This window comes from Dermacentor albipictus, chromosome 5 (genome assembly GCF_038994185.2).
Source record: "Dermacentor albipictus isolate Rhodes 1998 colony chromosome 5, USDA_Dalb.pri_finalv2, whole genome shotgun sequence".
In the NCBI taxonomy this organism is placed as follows: domain Eukaryota; kingdom Metazoa; phylum Arthropoda; class Arachnida; order Ixodida; family Ixodidae; genus Dermacentor; species Dermacentor albipictus.
Genome location: NC_091825.1, coordinates 95799704 through 95816071, shown reverse-complemented (window position 1 = coordinate 95816071; position 16368 = coordinate 95799704). Strand labels below are relative to the sequence as shown.

Here is a 16368-nt window from a genome sequence, read left to right as displayed (position 1 = left end):
TCAGCAGAAGCAGCTAAAAGTCATCTATGTGAATTTTGCTTTCATTGGTGCATATATAAAGCTCCCGGGCTAGGTTTTGTGCAGTGCCAGTACATCAAATGAACGGAGAAAAATAGCATATATGTCATACATACATTGCACAAAAGTGTCTCGCACACAAACACTGTCCGCATTTAATGTTTGTTTTGACACCTACTATAGGTTACTGAACAGAATACCTGGACGGCATTGTTTTACACGTTTGTTATGACAGTAGCACCCAGTGCCTTGTCAGCACACAGTTATCATTAAATCAGTCAATAAATCATGGTGACTTATGTAACCGCAGACTTTCAACAGCTTTCGTGGAACATTGACACTTCTGGATAACAGAAGGTGCTAGAATTGCGAGGTCTTCATTTTCATTATTGCGAGCATTCTACATACAACATGAAGAAAGAAAATTCCCGAATACCCTAAATGTATGCATATTTACCAATTCGCTATTTCACAAATGCTTGGCTTCATGCTAAGATTTAACTTTCCAGAAGACTAGGCCTATGAAAATGATAGACGTGTCCACCCACTACGACTAGCATGCGACTATGTTGCCAAAAGCGAAACAGGAGTCCACGGACATTCATAACTAGCATGTATGCAATAGCGCATCAATATTTTGCTTGCTGCAATACTGATGCTGCCAGTTTGATAACACTTGCAGTAGTATTATGTTATTAAAGACAGCACCGAGCTTTGTCGTCAGAACGTTTACATTTTATGCAGGAACAGGAACCAGAAACGAACATCTAGATCCATCTGGATCTAGAACATCTGGATCTAGATCCTGTGCTCATGCCATGGAACACACGGTGTTGTTACCAGAATCACATTCCCGACCATCCTGCTGTCTTGATCCGTTAATACAAAAGCACTTTTACAGTTCTTCCCAACTTTTCTTACCATATTAAAATAGATGAATAGACAAATTGGTACATTTCTGCTTACATGAAAACCATGAGATGTCCAAATCGGTGGGCACGAGTTTTGAAGCAGCGCCATATCAACCAAGACTAAATATTAAATACGCTGTGGATGTAAATTTTGAAGATGGCAAGCTGCCTGCAGCCCTTGATGAAACCGATACAATCCATAGCGCACAGCACCCCCTGTACCAGTCTTAAATTCTGTTCTGTTCATGCGTTGGTGCTATTTTCGCAAACCGTTTTACTACGGCAACATGAATAAATACTGTCATACTGTATTTTGCCTCTGGCGATAAACATACGCGCACAAGCCCAGAAACAATAATGACCTATAAGGCCACAGGGCGGTTTTGTTTTGCTCGCGTATACAAAATGAAGTATGGCTTGTTTATCGACGTTATTGGACTGACGAAATGCATACGTAATAAAAAACATCTGCAGAGATGTAACACAAACTGGAAACATTCTGCACAATCGCAGTATCCGTAATTACCAGACTATGAAGGGCATATAGGTCACATTTCAGTATTCCATAGAAAACCAATGCTTGACATTTTTCATTGGAACGCGATAACCTCCATCGCTATTTCATCGCGATCTATGGCATCGTATTTGAGGTCGCTAGAATGCTTTTTTCAGCGGCATTCGATTACAACTGTGGTTTGTTTACAACGCAACGTGCCACATCGAGCCTAATGAGACGCTCCTAACCGTTCCTGCGAAGCTTCAAGCACCGCTCTATGGGCGATCTACACATTTTTAAACGCTGTGCTCCGGTATGGCGAGCGCGCGAGCTCGTCACGCGGAGGCCAGAATCTGCCGCGGCCACGTTATGCGTGCTCGCGCTGCTGCACCTACGGTCGCGACACGTGCGCAACGAGACGCGAACCACGCGTTTCTGCGCGAACGCGCAAACGGCACGGGCAGTACGCGTCGGCCAATCTTCCAATCAAAGCACGTGTCGACGGTGCAAACTTAGCCACAGGTTGCGTCGCGTGCAGTCGAAAGAAACGTTCCCGAACACTGGCCTAGCGGGTGACGCCAATAGGAATCGGCGCGAGGTGGTGGTGGTCGCAGCACGTTTCCAACGCTCGCGTGGACGCGGGGCGCGCAAGCTGCGCCGATCGCACGGTCGACAGTGCGTGGTCGTCACATGCAAGGCAAGGCACTACTCACCGGCGGCCTGTACATGGGCGCGGAGATCTGCTGCGGGTAAGAGCCACGCGAGGCGGCCCACGGCGAGTACTGCTGTCCCACGTCCGCCATGCCCTTGTGCATGGAGTTGTACTCGCCGTAGCTGTTCTGGTAGCGGTGCAGTGGGTTCGGGGACTGCAGCAGCTGATTGAGCGTGGGCGTGGGTCCACCCTGCTGGCTCAGGCTCGGTCCTGTGAGGAAACGCTGCGGCGGCGGCGCGCCGCCGTTGGCGCTCGGCGGATAGCAGGGCATCATGGTGGCCGCGCCAGGCCGCTGCGGTCCCCCCATGGGCCCGATAGCGGCCCGCGGGCCTTGCGGATATCCCGGCCTCATGTGTTGCTGGTTGTAATGCTGGTAAAGCTTGCTCTGAGCAGGGTCGTTGGCGTTCCCAGGTAGATTGGGGCCGCCATGTTGGCTCGCCATGTAGCCTCCCCGATCCGCATACCCCGTACCGTAACCAGGCACCGGAACGTGGTTCATGCTATCCGGAGAGTTCCGGAAGTCCTCACCTACCATCAACGAATCCCGCATGTTCGGATTGTAGGTTCGGAAGTCGGAACCGATTCGCTGTCGATCGGAAAAAGCGGCCGGATCGCCGGCGACAGCGCTAGGCCTAGCATTCAGCTGGTGGGTACCTCCATCTTGGAAGTTATCCATTGTCAGTTCTCGGCCGATGTGTCCGCTGGCGTTGCTCGGAGATTTCACTCGGTTGTTCACCATCACACCGGCCGGAATTTCGTCCGCGCTGAGCTCTTCGCCCGAAGCACCATTCTTGAGTCCTCCGCCGGATCCGGGAGGAGGCAGCTCCGCGCTGTCTGCCGTTTTTTGTTCACAATTCAGCAGGCTCTGCGCTGGCGCTGCCATACTGCCACTAAGCCCACACCCTGAACGGTCGCATCCTCACGCGGCGCACGTAATCCGGCTTCCCGGAGGTCCGCCGCGCATCTCGGACCCCGATGATGCCCACAGTCACCACGTGTGTTGGCCTGGAAAGCCGCAAAACGATGCTTACACGGGCATGGCCTTATCAACCGCACGCACACTATTATTCTGGCCACTTCGAAAGCGGGAACATCTGTGAGAAGGAAAGTAAGGATAACGGAATCCCTCCGCACGCTTGTCTCGTCCACACAGGGTCACCGATCACCGTCGATGTCCACTTGATCCAATAATCCACTTCAAATAGTTGGTCCGACTGGCACACACCACCGCGCATCGACCCGCAACCGACATAAATTTTCGACGCGTGGGACTACTTTTTTGCAATTAACCGCGGCCGCGGAAGGAGCGCCTCGCGGGGGGCGCTGCGGTCCGGTATTTTCGCTCGCTAGCTCGGTATAAAAAGCATTTCAGGCTGGAAAAAACGCTGCCAAGGCTCTAATAAATGCCTTTCCTCCCGTACGATCACTTTTCCAGCGCCATAAAGCTCTATTGGGCGATTAACGAACGAGAGTGCTCGCGACAACACCGCGCAGTGACTCATGTGCGAATACTGCCGACGGTGGCTCTTTTTGTGAACTTTTTCTCTGCTTTGCCGTTTCTGGCCAAATTTTCGCGCGCGGTCAGCCGTCAAGCACGTCAAAACGGGCTATCTTGCATCGCGGTCATGAGCGCATCAACTTTACCACACGGTGCTGGTCAGCCTAAATGTGGTGTAATGCCAGGAAACGCGTCACTCAGGAGGAGAGCGGTGTGACCCGTCGCCGCTGCGGGCCAAACGCAGGCGGCGCCACCGTCCACGCAACGATCGGCCGCTCCTCGGTCAATACGTCGGAAAGCCTTGCACCGGCGAAATCCACGCACACATGAATCGCACTGGCCGATCTGCATCTCAAGTTGTTTTTCCCGCTAAATCGTTTATCGCCAGGGGAGGCGTGGTATTCGCCGACGGCTCCGCCGGTGCCCTCGTGATTGCGCGCGCCGGCTTTTCCTTCTAGCGTCTCAAGGCGCTGAGCTGTCACGCGCTTCGAATATTTTTTTTTTTCTGCCTCTTGTTTTTGTTTTTCCGAAATGAGGAGAGTCAGGCGTTGTCTTTTCTCTCACTCTCTCTTTTCGTTGCTGCGCTCGTAACTGTCATTTGTTGAGGAGGTTAAGCACAAATAGACGCAATTCGCTCCGATTCTTTCTTTCATCCTGCGCGCGCGGCGGTCGAGTTTAAACCCTTCGAAAAAGTGAGGCATTTGCGCCGCACGCGCCGCTTCGTGATTCGCCTAATGTAGACTGCGCTCTTCGCATGTTGTTTAATGCGACACCAGCAGAAAACGGCGCGCGCAAACACCGTGTCGAAAATTAAGTAACCGAAGCAGCCTTTCGAATGACGCTATATCCGAAATTTTTTTTTAGCTTCAAAACTGGTTGAGGGATGGTACAGAGTCGGCAGTTGTGCGATCGGCTGCGATTCCGGTCGACGCTCCGCGAATGTTCATTATAAAATCGCTTTAAGCCCAATATTTCCACCACTGTGGCAGTGTTTTTTTTTATTATTATGATTTGCTATCATTCTAAGTTATCAGTATTTAAATAGAGCCATGAAATCAAGAGTTTGACAAAAGCTCGTCTGGTCGGGGAGTAACGATGCATGGCAATCTCCCTCCAACATACGCAAGATGCCCGAAGCGATTATTGACGCTGGTTTAAGCTGAAGGTTTTTTGCCTCTCAGCTCAGTGAACAAGGCTTCCATGTGGAAGCTGAAGCGCTGAAGAATTTTTACACACCTATTTTGGTCAGCGTTGTTTTTCTTCATATTACCCTTATGCTCGAAACTAATTTAAGTTACACACTCCCAAGGGCTCATTGTGGATTCAACAGTAGCAGGAATACTTTTGAAAAATGTGTATCTTCAGAACTGTCTTTCTTATATTCAGAAGCACATTGGTTTGTCAACGTGTCCGCTTTGCACTTGTCGAGATATCTTCGACAGGGACACAGATACATCATACTTGATGCACAAATTATGGCAACCTGCTTGAATCGCTCAGAATTATTGTGTTCAGGAAACATTTCAAAAAGAAACAGCGTTTTAGTATAATGCCAACATCATCCTTGGCAAATACAGTTCATTATCCTTTACAGTTAGAAAACGTTAATATTGTGTGGCCTTATTACTGACAAACACTTGCACCTGGCTACTCTGTACAATATCAGACCAACTCAAGGAATGAAAAAATGTCGTTTGTTAAATGGAGACGTGCTCTATGCTTAAAAGTAAATGTTCATGCAATTTCTTTCGGAAGAATTTGTATTGCAGGCATGAGCTACCCACATTTCTTGTATGTCTCCCTAATATCACGAAAAACATCTCTGAGCTAAAAAAATAGCAGCACTTACTTCTGAGGCACACTTAAATACCACATGCATATGGCCTATATAGTGGCCAGCAGCAGCGCATTGCTTCCTGCCAAGTGTGTCCTCCGTAAAAAAGTGGGCGCAGTTGCACTGCATCCCATAAACACAGTTTTCAGTGTACATTCTTCCAAGTATATTCACAAAGCTTTATGTACAGAAGTTGCAATGCAAACTGATTACAACTATCGGAGGATTGGTCGCACTGCAGGATGGTAAAAAGTGGTTGTGGCGTAATGAGCAAGCAAACTTCTTTGCATCCATAAAGTCCCAACACAAGCAAAGGATGTTCGTAAGGACGTTCATGCAATATGAAAAAAACAAAAAAAACATTAATGAACCGGAGGACACACCAGACTCCACATAATGAACATATGTAGCAGCCGTAAAGCACATCATGCTGCTGAAAGCTAAACGCGTCGAGTCACGTTCTGTGCCGCTAGGCTGTTTTTTGCCAGCTGCCAGTGTCAAAGTTCCTTTGCAGCCTAAGAGGAGCTGCCATAAAGGGAAAAAAGGTGAGAGTTATGTATGCTTAAAGAGAAACAAAAACAAAGGAATTAGCAGCATTCAGAAACTCCTCCAGCTTTGAACTCATTTATTGCGACAGCAGGAGGCTTTTACAGCAGACAACCCCATGTTCTCTAAAGGTCTGTTCAATTAATCTGCACGACCTGAAGCAGTTCCCAAGGTGCTGCACCTTACCATTAGTTTCAGTGCTTCAGCAATGGCACTGCTGAACCATGCCGTTCGTTTCAAAAGGTGCAGAGCTGGTTCACATTTTTGCTGGCCCCTCTCTACTGTTGGTCGGTGCCGGCTTGCTGCAGGCAGGAAGCAGCAGCACAAGGGTGCAGGTGCCATTATAACCCCGCATGCATCTACGTAAGTGCGGAATGTAGTTGGGCCTGAAAAGCCGTTCCATACCTGCAGTTCGAGGCCGTCAAACTTGCACACTCTATGCACATTAGTCGGCCAAAACATAATGCCTGCCCCGCGTCTGCACCTCAGAATTTTGAGCGTTTCATTGCACCTGTGCCAGAGAAATCGAGCTGCCCAATTTTCGAACTTTTAATAAACAATGCCAAAAAATGTGCCAGATGACCACTAGGTGCTTTTCATCATGGGCAAGACATAGTTGTTGCAAGGTACTTCCAATGGCAACTCATGGAAGCACGATGAATGCAGATTGATGCCGACATTGCTAGAAGAAAATTGTTCATTACAGCCATTTAACCAGCCCAAGAATGATGCATAGTACATGGTTTCTTGCATGATTTCATTGATTTGACAATGGTTTTGCTCCTCCAATCATTATTGTTAAGGTGATAAAGACTTCTATGCACTGTGTGTATAGGTCTAATTGAAGCTGTGGTAAGCTGGCAAGACAAAACAGTGCATTTAGACAAGAGATGTACAGAAGACTTTGGCAACAAATGCAGCCGACAGCCCAGATCGTGGAGAAGTTTGTTCCAAGTTCCATCTTCCATCGAGTCTTGGCTCAATGTGAATACAATAGAGAGGCATATCAACAGAGATTTTACTGTTTTAATCTTGTGAAGGGTTAAACTACAGGTGCTGGCAATTAAAATGCCAACCTCTCAGAAATGCAGATTTGTACTTCCAGCAAATTCACCGAAGTAGTCGGTCTCGAGGAACAAGGAGCGGTGAATGAAAGCATGAAATTAAAATATAAACAATCCAAAGAGAAAAATAAATACTTTATTTTTGTCCACATATGATGTAAACAAAAGAGTAGAAAACTCCCACCCAGACATACCCATCAGTGCTTAGAAGGTGAAAAGTGCAATGTGAGCAGGGGGATGAAGTGAAGTCTGAACAGGAGGACCAACTACATTTTCATCATGTGGCGAGTTCATGTTGCAAGACTGCTTTTCAAGTTACACATAAAAATACATGCTGGCAAAATATGAGTGCCTTTACTCCAAGAATCATTTTGTTGTACAAGGCTGCCTGAAACATTGCATACTGTAACGCTTGTTGGCTGAAAGCAGTGTCTCGGGCAGCCCATGACGACGGATTGAAGAGACATTAAGGTTTAAAGCTCGAAAATGGCAAAGTGCAGTATGCTGAATGTGCAAGACTTCCCATGTGCTCACAGGCAAAATGATTAAAGATGATGGAGATAAAACAGCACTGGCTATACTGATGATCTTTGTACAATGTTCCTTCAGGCAGTGCTTGCAAATCCATTTGCCAGTCGTCTGGCCAAGGAGGCCATTGTTGAACTATGACCAGCCATTCCATGAGCCAGCCGACATTTTAAACAACCACGCAATCACAGGCATATTAAAAAAAAGGAATAAAACTGCATGCTATAAATAGATGTATTCAAAATTGACACAAATAACTATAGTTACAAACACAGTCAGCTGAATGACACCTCCACCACATCATCTTAAGGTACATACGGTTGGTTGGTTCTCACTGATTAACAATGCATGGCCCGCTCTAGATCAGAGTCTCGAGAAATCATGCCCGAGCCAAATGTTCACCTCACCAGAGCAATCAGATGCTGGTATGAAAAAACGAAGTGAACCGGTTCATAGATTCAGCAAAATTTTAAACTCAACGTGAAATTGCAACTGTTCCTCGTTTTTTCTATCTTTTAGAACCTTATAGATTCCCTGCCTTCACGAAATAGAGCCAGTTGGAAGCCTGCGCTTTGTGTGCGCATCCGTTTCTGTTCACGTCCTGTCGCGCAGTTTAAAACCTTGCTGAATCAAGTGACCGTGTTTAGAGCGCTCAATTTCAGCCAAATGAATGTACCATTAAAACCCCTGGACTTCAACACCAGTGCACATTTTACAATCACACAACTGTCACGAGGGGATGAGATTACAGTGGATGACCACGCAACCTCAGCAACAATGTTGCAACAACACGAACAGATGCACACAAGCCTACACAGACATAACACGGATGAGTGCTGGTACAATGAATCAAAATTGTGTCTTCCTTTTCAAACAATCAGCTACATACATATCAAGCAAACTTGTGTTTTCATGTAGAGGTCAAACATAAGTTATGAGACAACTTTTCTTTAAAGCAAGAATTGAAATAAACAAAAGCCATGCGGGTCATTAGTATTAGATGGTAATAATGCACCACACTACTTAGCTAAACCAATGACATGCAATACCTCAATATTCAAAACAGGCGTACAATAAAGGAAGACATGCAATTGTGAGCAAACAGCAAATATTTTGTGCATAAAAAATTCTGTAGCAGACCTTTTGGCGCTCCACACAACCACACTGAAAGCGCTATTCTCATATTCACAGGTCTTGCTGGTGTCTCAAACAATATAGGGCTAAAACGTGTCCTTTGTATGGTATATCATGCACAGAATATGACACCCTATTGCGATGTGAAAAACTACCCCTCTGCCAAGTCAGCTGCGGCACTACTACTGCTTTGGCAATGCGCTACTGTAGTTTCCACACAAGTCACAAATAAGTAAAAATAAAATGACACTGTACCACATACAAGCCAAAGCTTTGTGCAAAACGCCAGCATAAAGTTCAATTTTCTTTTTAATGTACACAGTGCTGTTAAAACAGTGAAAACTGTTAAAACAGTGAAGAACGTCATTGTTGCACGACAGCTTCAAGCTGCAAGCCGAGCAGATGGATGTTTACACTGTGCTAAGAGATTCCCTATCTCTTCATCACGCAGTTGGCACTGTGGTCCCGTGAACATTTGCAACATTTTAAAGCTCCCACTCCCAGACCTTAGGTTGGCCCGCTTCAGTTTCTCTGCTGTCATCGCTGGCTAGCCTCCACATTTCGTTCTCAAATTCAAACTTGATAAAAGGGGGTACCAGTGGAACACAAAGGACGTGCACACATGGAAAAGGCGTTAGACACGGACGGAGTTCATGCACCAACTGGCCCAAGAGCATGTGCTAATGCACCTCGAATTCAAAGCCACTTCGCTTTGCTTACAAACTCACGGCGCTGCGTTTCCATTCCGTCAACATTTGGATGCCCACTGCTCTTCTCTTGAAAGCCTATTGTTAGAGGTTCGATTGCACAACATTTGGACGACGCACACTGAAGAGAAACACACACCACAGAGCTTCTCTTCTGTGAGTGTCGTCCAAATGTTGCACAATCGAACCTCTAATATGCTAAACCAACACACCCAGTCTTCAACCTTGGCAAACCTATTGTACTATATGGCTTGATGGGAGGGCATACCAAACGCTTACAGCTTGTTCCCTGCCTTGACAACTGAACTGTCTACCTAGAAGGAGCAAGTTACGGCGTCCATAAAATAGAATTCCACTGCATACTGGCACAACCACAAGCCTCCTCTTTTTTCATTCACTAGTGAGCTAGTCTGCCTTCAGCAGACACCAGTGGTACTTGTCTACATGCCCTCGTACATTCTATTTACAACGAAGAAGTCCTTGCCCACACTTAGCGTCAATCTATCCCAATTTCTGAATACGTCTCGAAAGCCTTTAATTATCGGCACACACAAAACATGCACACCTAAATCCAAGTACACAAGCATTTCTGCATTGCAATGCAGCAACCATGGCAGAAAATTCAACCTGTGACCTCATGCCATTGAGCCACCACGGTGGTTTGCCTTGCACCTTATACCTTTCTGTCCCGTGGACAAGTTGGGCTCATCCACATGTTTATGGTAAAAACAGCCAACGGCTAGCTCAGCTCATTAACAGAACTTTGCATTTTTTAGCAATGCCATGGACAAGCCTAGCTTCGTCTCAATGCATAGTCATACTTTTGGTAGATGGCAACATGAAATTGATGGGACAGCACGTAAGCAGAACAAATTTATTCTTTCCGAGGAACTAAAACATGTTGGAATTTGATATTTTCAATAATAATTTGACAATTTCTGGTCAGAACTCGGTATAATAGTGTGGCATGGAAGGGGTTAAGTGTGGTCGTTGCCTTCTTTGCCAAAGGTAAGGAAGAGCAGTGCAGCTGTAAACCACAAATATGCTGGCAGCTCTTCATGGCCTACGATATGTAGCTAGTGAAACCTACACAGATCTTTCCAAAAACTTAGTTTCCTCTCTTTCACTTAATCTTTTGCATTCCACATGCGCTATCGTGACAAATAGAATCCGCTACCTCATCTAATCACCCACATAGAGGTTCTCTGTTCACTTGGTTTACCACAACAAAAACAGCTGTAAACCTGCATCACGCGGTGCCTATAAGACGATCTCAATATTCAGTGCGCTGCTGTACATTCAATACGGGGGCGATCACTGTGAAAGCCTTCTAGAATAAGCACCACTGTTACCCACCACCAGGCAACTGCACAAAATAACCTAACATTACTACAAAGCAACAAACTCAATGCTGCAACCTGTGCTTCAAGTTTTACAATAGACAAACAATTGCAAAAAAAAAAAAGGGAGCTACTTGTTGCTCTTGTAACACAAGCTGGGTGGGTGTCTTGATGGCACAAGAACACAAAAAATGCAAAATGTACACTGCAGCCATCAGGTGGAGCACAGCTCCGACAAATGGTGATCAACACAGCACTGCACGCTAGTTTGTCAGTGCCACACCAAGTGCAACAGAGCGTCACACCACATGACGAGAACTACCCACACACGCTGCAAATACCAGACGCTACATTCCATTCAACCAGCACACATCGGCCATATAAATTTCATCAACATTTTACCAGCATTGCCTTGCGCATGAAACAAATTTATGACAAGCAGTAAAGGCAAGCATGAAGCACGTATGCACCACCACAGTATAGTCAGCCCTCATAATAATGAAGTCACATTCAACACTAAAATACCTTCGGTATATCAGAAATTCATTAAAAGCAGATACCCTAATTAAAAAAAGAATGATTGGGTTTTACATGGCAAAACCACTTTCCAATTATGAGGTACGCCGTAGTGGGGGACTCCGGAAATTTCGATCACCTGGGGTTCTTTAACGTGCACCTAAATCTAAGTACATGGGTGTTTTCACATTTCGCCCCCACCGAAATACAGCTGCCGTGGCGGGGATTCGATCCAGCGACCTCATGCTTAGCAGCCAAACACCATAGCCATTAAGCAATTACGGCGAGTTAAAAGCAGATACCTTTTACATGCTGCATAATGGCAAGAAACTTTTTAGATTTACGTCATTGTATCGGACAATTGGCGACACACGTATGCGTCTTATTGAATTCGACATAGTTTTCTGCAGTAGTGTAGAAGCTACAAATGTTGTCGGCCAACATGGAGCGGGAAAGTCACCGAGAATGCATTGATTGCTGCCCTATCATTTGCTTGTGCCTATGATGACTCACTGCGGTTAACACCAACAGTCATAGTTTATTCCTACAGTAGAAGCTTCAAAAACGCTGCAGCACACTGAAGTCAATGTCGCCCACCCTATCCATGCATTTTTCTTGTTCGTGCTACTGCACAAGAACTCTTTGGCCAACTGCACTTCCCCAGCCTGGTCATATTTGGCAGGCTAATAGCACAGGCGCCCAAATCTTTAACTGGCGTGTGCGAGCGGGGACTTTTCCGGGCGTCAGCGCCGTATGACGGGGCGAGGCTGGAAACAGCCTAGCAGACGATTGGCCCAGCTGAGCGGGCTTTGTCCGCATGCGCTTAGCTTCAGACTGTTTCCAGCCTCGCCCCGTCACAAGGCGCTGACACACCGAAAAGTCGCCGCTCACGCACGCCAGTTAAAGATTTGGGCGCCTGTACATGAGCATTCGCCCGCATTTGCAAGTGCTGCAGGCCTTTTGATTATGGAACATATGGCCTCTTTGCTCCCAAACTCTTTCGACGGCTCTCCCAGTTCACCACCTTCATACACAAACTGGCTTTCCAGCAATGCTACACCATCGGAACTGAAGGCAACACACCTGACATTATACGGCACAATGCGGAGCACTGACCATTTGCCGACGTCCACTGTTAAACTATACTGCTTGCAATAAATATTGCCTCTCAGGTTCTAAATACAATATCTTAGGTGGGGGGACAGTTATCTCTAATTTGTCAGGCAGTAAAGATATAAAACTACTTCTCATTCTTTCACCTTTGGATCAGAAATAAAAGTCGTGAGCAAATTGTTCAATGCATTTCCGTAGCTCATAAAAGAATATTTCTCCATCACTACTCATGTCAATCTGTGTATTGTTGCCCTAGATACAAGCAACAAGTGTTCATTGCAGGCACTATATGCGCTGCGCAACGACAGCCTCAGAAGATCTTGTAGCCTTTATGTTGCTGCGGGAAACTACTGAGATGGCAGTGTAAGTAGTCTGACAAAACAAATAACACCCACATCATAACTAACCAAGTCACATGCCAGAGTCCTTAAAACACAGTAGCAGCTGTCACCTAAATAACTGTTTCAGCACGACAACAAAAAGAGTCCCGTCGGGAAGGCCAGTAAGGTGCCATTTCGCCAGTTTTCAGGCTGGTCATAACAGTCTGTCTTTCATCCCAAATGCAAGAAAGCAATGAGATGAAGCACACACTGTCCTTCCTCACAAGCACGGGAATGGGTCTCTGGAAGCTGCAAAGGCAGCAAGCAATGCTTGCAAACACCCACAGCCTGGAATCGATGCATCACGACTGCCCTGACGGTCCAATCGTAACAGCACAAGCAATGGTAATGAAACCACCGAGTTTCTCAAGCAGTTCTCCAGCTCAAAGCCAGCACTCCTAGAGGCAACCAGAGATGTCATAGCTGCCATCCACGACTTGGACACGGGTGAGCACAGGTGTCGGTCCATCAGGCTTCCCACACATCCGCTGTACAAAGGGCAGTGACAGACCGCAGTCCTTGAGCGCCTCGGTTGCGAAAGCAGCAGGTGCAGCCGACGGCTGAGGGTGGAAGGCGTTGAAAGCCGCCGTGGGAGTGTCTGGCGATGCCACAAACGAGAAGGTGCCCTTTTCCTGGCTGCTCCCAAACAGGGTGCACAGGCCATGCAGGGCATTGGGAAGGATAGGTCCACTCATCTCCACCATGTGTAGATCTGTGTCATTTTGCTTGACCCAGCCTTGACGCACCTAATGACAAGAGAGACAGCATCTCGGTGCTTGTTCCAAGAGAAACAAAGATCTATAAAACTAAATTAAATTCTGGGGTTTTACATTGTGAAGCTCCATGGTAGTTTATGAGGGATGCCGCAGTGGAGGACTGCAGATTAAGAGGAAGCTTTAACTCAGGCCCAACTCCGACACCACCTATTCAAATAAGTGTAAAACACAGGAACACTTTTCCGAGATAAAAAGTGGACTGATTTTAATGAAATTTGTTGTATTCAAGAGAGAGTTAAATTCTAGTGACTGTTGGAAGTGGAATTTCAATTTAGGGCCTTACTTTTTTATATAGAATTTTCAAAAATTGGGCAGTTCAAAAAAAAAAAAACGGAAGCACAAAGTTTACAATTTCGTAGTTCAGCACCTAGAACAGATATCGCAGTTTTGTAAACTGCATCCATTAGAGCATCCAAAGCAGACAAATTTGATATGTGAATTTGTACTGTACGTGAACTCGTTACATTGTTTACAAAGGGTTCACAAAAGTTAAAAAAAAAAATTATGGGGTTTTAGGTGCCAAAACCACTTTCTGATTACGAGGCATGCCGTAGTAGAGGACTCCGGAAATTTTGACCCCCTGGGGTTCTTTAACATGCACCTAAGTCAAAGTACACGGGTGTTTTTGCATTTTGCCTCCATCGAAATGCGGCCGCCGCGGCCGGGATTTGATCCCGCGACCTTATGCTCAGCAGCCCAACACCATAGCCACTGAGCAACTACAGCGGGTTTTGCAAAAGTTCTACTCACGAATTAGTGGTCTATTTGAGAGCCATGTATAATATATCAATTTTATCTGCCTTAGATATACTATTAGGTCCCATTTACAGAATTGCAATATCATTTTTCATTGCCGAATTACAGAGCTGTAAACATGGTAGTCTCATAAGTCTCATTTTCTGAAAATGTTCGATGCTGTATATTTTTTATAAAATAATTGATGACCAAAATCGAAAACTAAGTCGTTAGAGTTTAACTTTTTCTTTTAAACGGAGCAAACCTGATCAAATTCAGTGCAGCGTTTGCTGAGAAAAAAGATTTCTCCTTTCCCATGTACAAGGGTGAGCCAGAAAGTCTTTGCCTCTGCTTTTGTAAATTCGAAGTCAAAATATCCATTCCCAGCGGTGAACCTTTGTTCAACTGGCCCAGCATTATCTGCCGGTAGCTCTTCGGCATGGTGCTGCTGTCAGTTGTTGAAGATGACAACTGTGTTACACACATCCATGCGTAGAGCAACAAAGTGCAATTCGTTTTCTATGACACAAGGGACGAACGCCCATCAAAATCCGCAGGGAAATTCAGCCCACGTATGAGGAAAGGTACCTAATTTTGAGAAGTGTGAGGTGTTGGTGTTGGGAGTTTGCAAAAGTCTATGAAGACTTGGATGACAATGAGCATTCGGGGAGGCCACATGCATCACAAATTCTACCACAGGGGCATCTCAAATTTAGTTCTGCAATGGGACAAATGTCTGAGCCAGTGTGGGGACTACGTGGAAAGATAGTGTAAGGTACGTAGAATAGTACCTATATTTGTAATTACCTGTATGTACCTTATCCTGGTTAATAAAAAATAGGGGCAAAGACATTCTGATTCGCCCTTGTATTTAGATAGGAGGCCCCGAGTGAAGCTTCTTCTTAATTTCAATCACTTGATAGCCTGAAGCAATTTTGACCAGCTGGGTTTCCTTATAAAGGGACACTAAATAGGAACACTAAATCAGTTTAGATTGATAATGTATTCTTCCGAAATTCTATTCTCAATAGCTGTGCTGACAGAAATTGATCGATTACTAGAAGAATAAACAAAGCCCAAATTTCTAGATCTTGAATTTCATACCGAAACCCCAGCACAGGGATGTTAGTGTAACGTCACGAATTTAAAATATTCTCTAGCGTTTACGCTACTATCATGTAGTCAAAGTCCTTGAAACTTGCTATAAGCCCTCGAGTCTTTCGTTAATTCAGAATGTAACGTAGTGCTTCTTTACCGCTAAGCAGGTGGTTAGACAAGAGCAGACGCCATATATAATTGCATTACATCACAGCAAGCTGGTGCAGAAACCTCAAGGCGGTGCGTCCCCACCAGTCTTTCATCATTGTGTCTTTTCAGGCTTATGCACCTTCCTCTGATGGTGAGAGTGCCCTTCCCAGCAATGGGAACACAATTCACTAATACAGCTCAACTTATATTTCTGTTTAGAGTCCCTTTAGTGCGCACCTAAACTGAAGAAAATCAGAATGCAGCTGCCACCAAGAACCGAACCGACAACCTCATTTTTAGCAGCAGAACACCGAAGTTACCATAGCAGGATCTGTCACAATGCATTGAATCAGACTGAGTTGCTGCACACAAATTACCTTGAGCGAGCGCAAACTGGCTCCATGGAAGGCCACAGGGGAGATGAGCGTTGGTGGCACACCGGCCAGGGGCCCCGTGGGGCAGACACAGGCTCGGCTGTTGAGAAGGAAGTTGAACAGGGCCAGCGTCTCTCCCCTCTCGACAAAGACCAGCGACCTAGGTCTGCGGTCATCCCTGCTTTCATCCAGCCTGGTTGACAGTCGTCAAGGAAAGGCTATTGTGAACGTGAAAACGCCAGCAAATATCAAGCCTGGTTGGTGCAACACATTAACAAAGTAATGCCAGCTGTCAAGGAGAGACTAGCTCTCAAAACAGCTCACCAGATGAGCTTGTATTCGTCATCCACATCCGTGCCCTCATGCTTTCCCATTTACTCCTGAGCCACTCATTCGCAACACAATAGACCGTTTTAGTATAGCGTATGGAAGCGTATG

General features: G+C 45.9%; 2 protein-coding genes across 3 annotated transcripts in view; both read right to left on the bottom strand.

Annotated features, from left to right (window-relative positions):
• The window catches only part of LOC135918624 (trithorax group protein osa-like), a 178261-nt gene extending 174274 nt beyond the window's left edge, over positions 1–3987 (bottom strand). For both annotated transcript variants that reach the window (XM_065452244.2, XM_065452245.2), the window contains exon 1: positions 2139–3987. In XM_065452244.2, the coding sequence (XP_065308316.2) occupies positions 2139–3020 (882 nt within the window). In that variant the 5' untranslated portion in view covers positions 3021–3987. The remainder of the gene's footprint in view (positions 1–2138) is intronic.
• A 3212-nt stretch (positions 3988–7199) lies between these two features.
• The window catches only part of hd (humpty dumpty), a 36893-nt gene continuing 27724 nt past the window's right edge, over positions 7200–16368 (bottom strand). Inside the window, exons 10-11 of the mRNA XM_065452271.1 lie at positions 15934–16123; positions 7200–13543 (exon numbers count right to left, since the gene is read on the bottom strand). Of these exons, the coding sequence (XP_065308343.1) occupies positions 13196–13543; positions 15934–16123 (538 nt within the window). The 3' untranslated portion in view covers positions 7200–13195. The remainder of the gene's footprint in view (positions 13544–15933; positions 16124–16368) is intronic.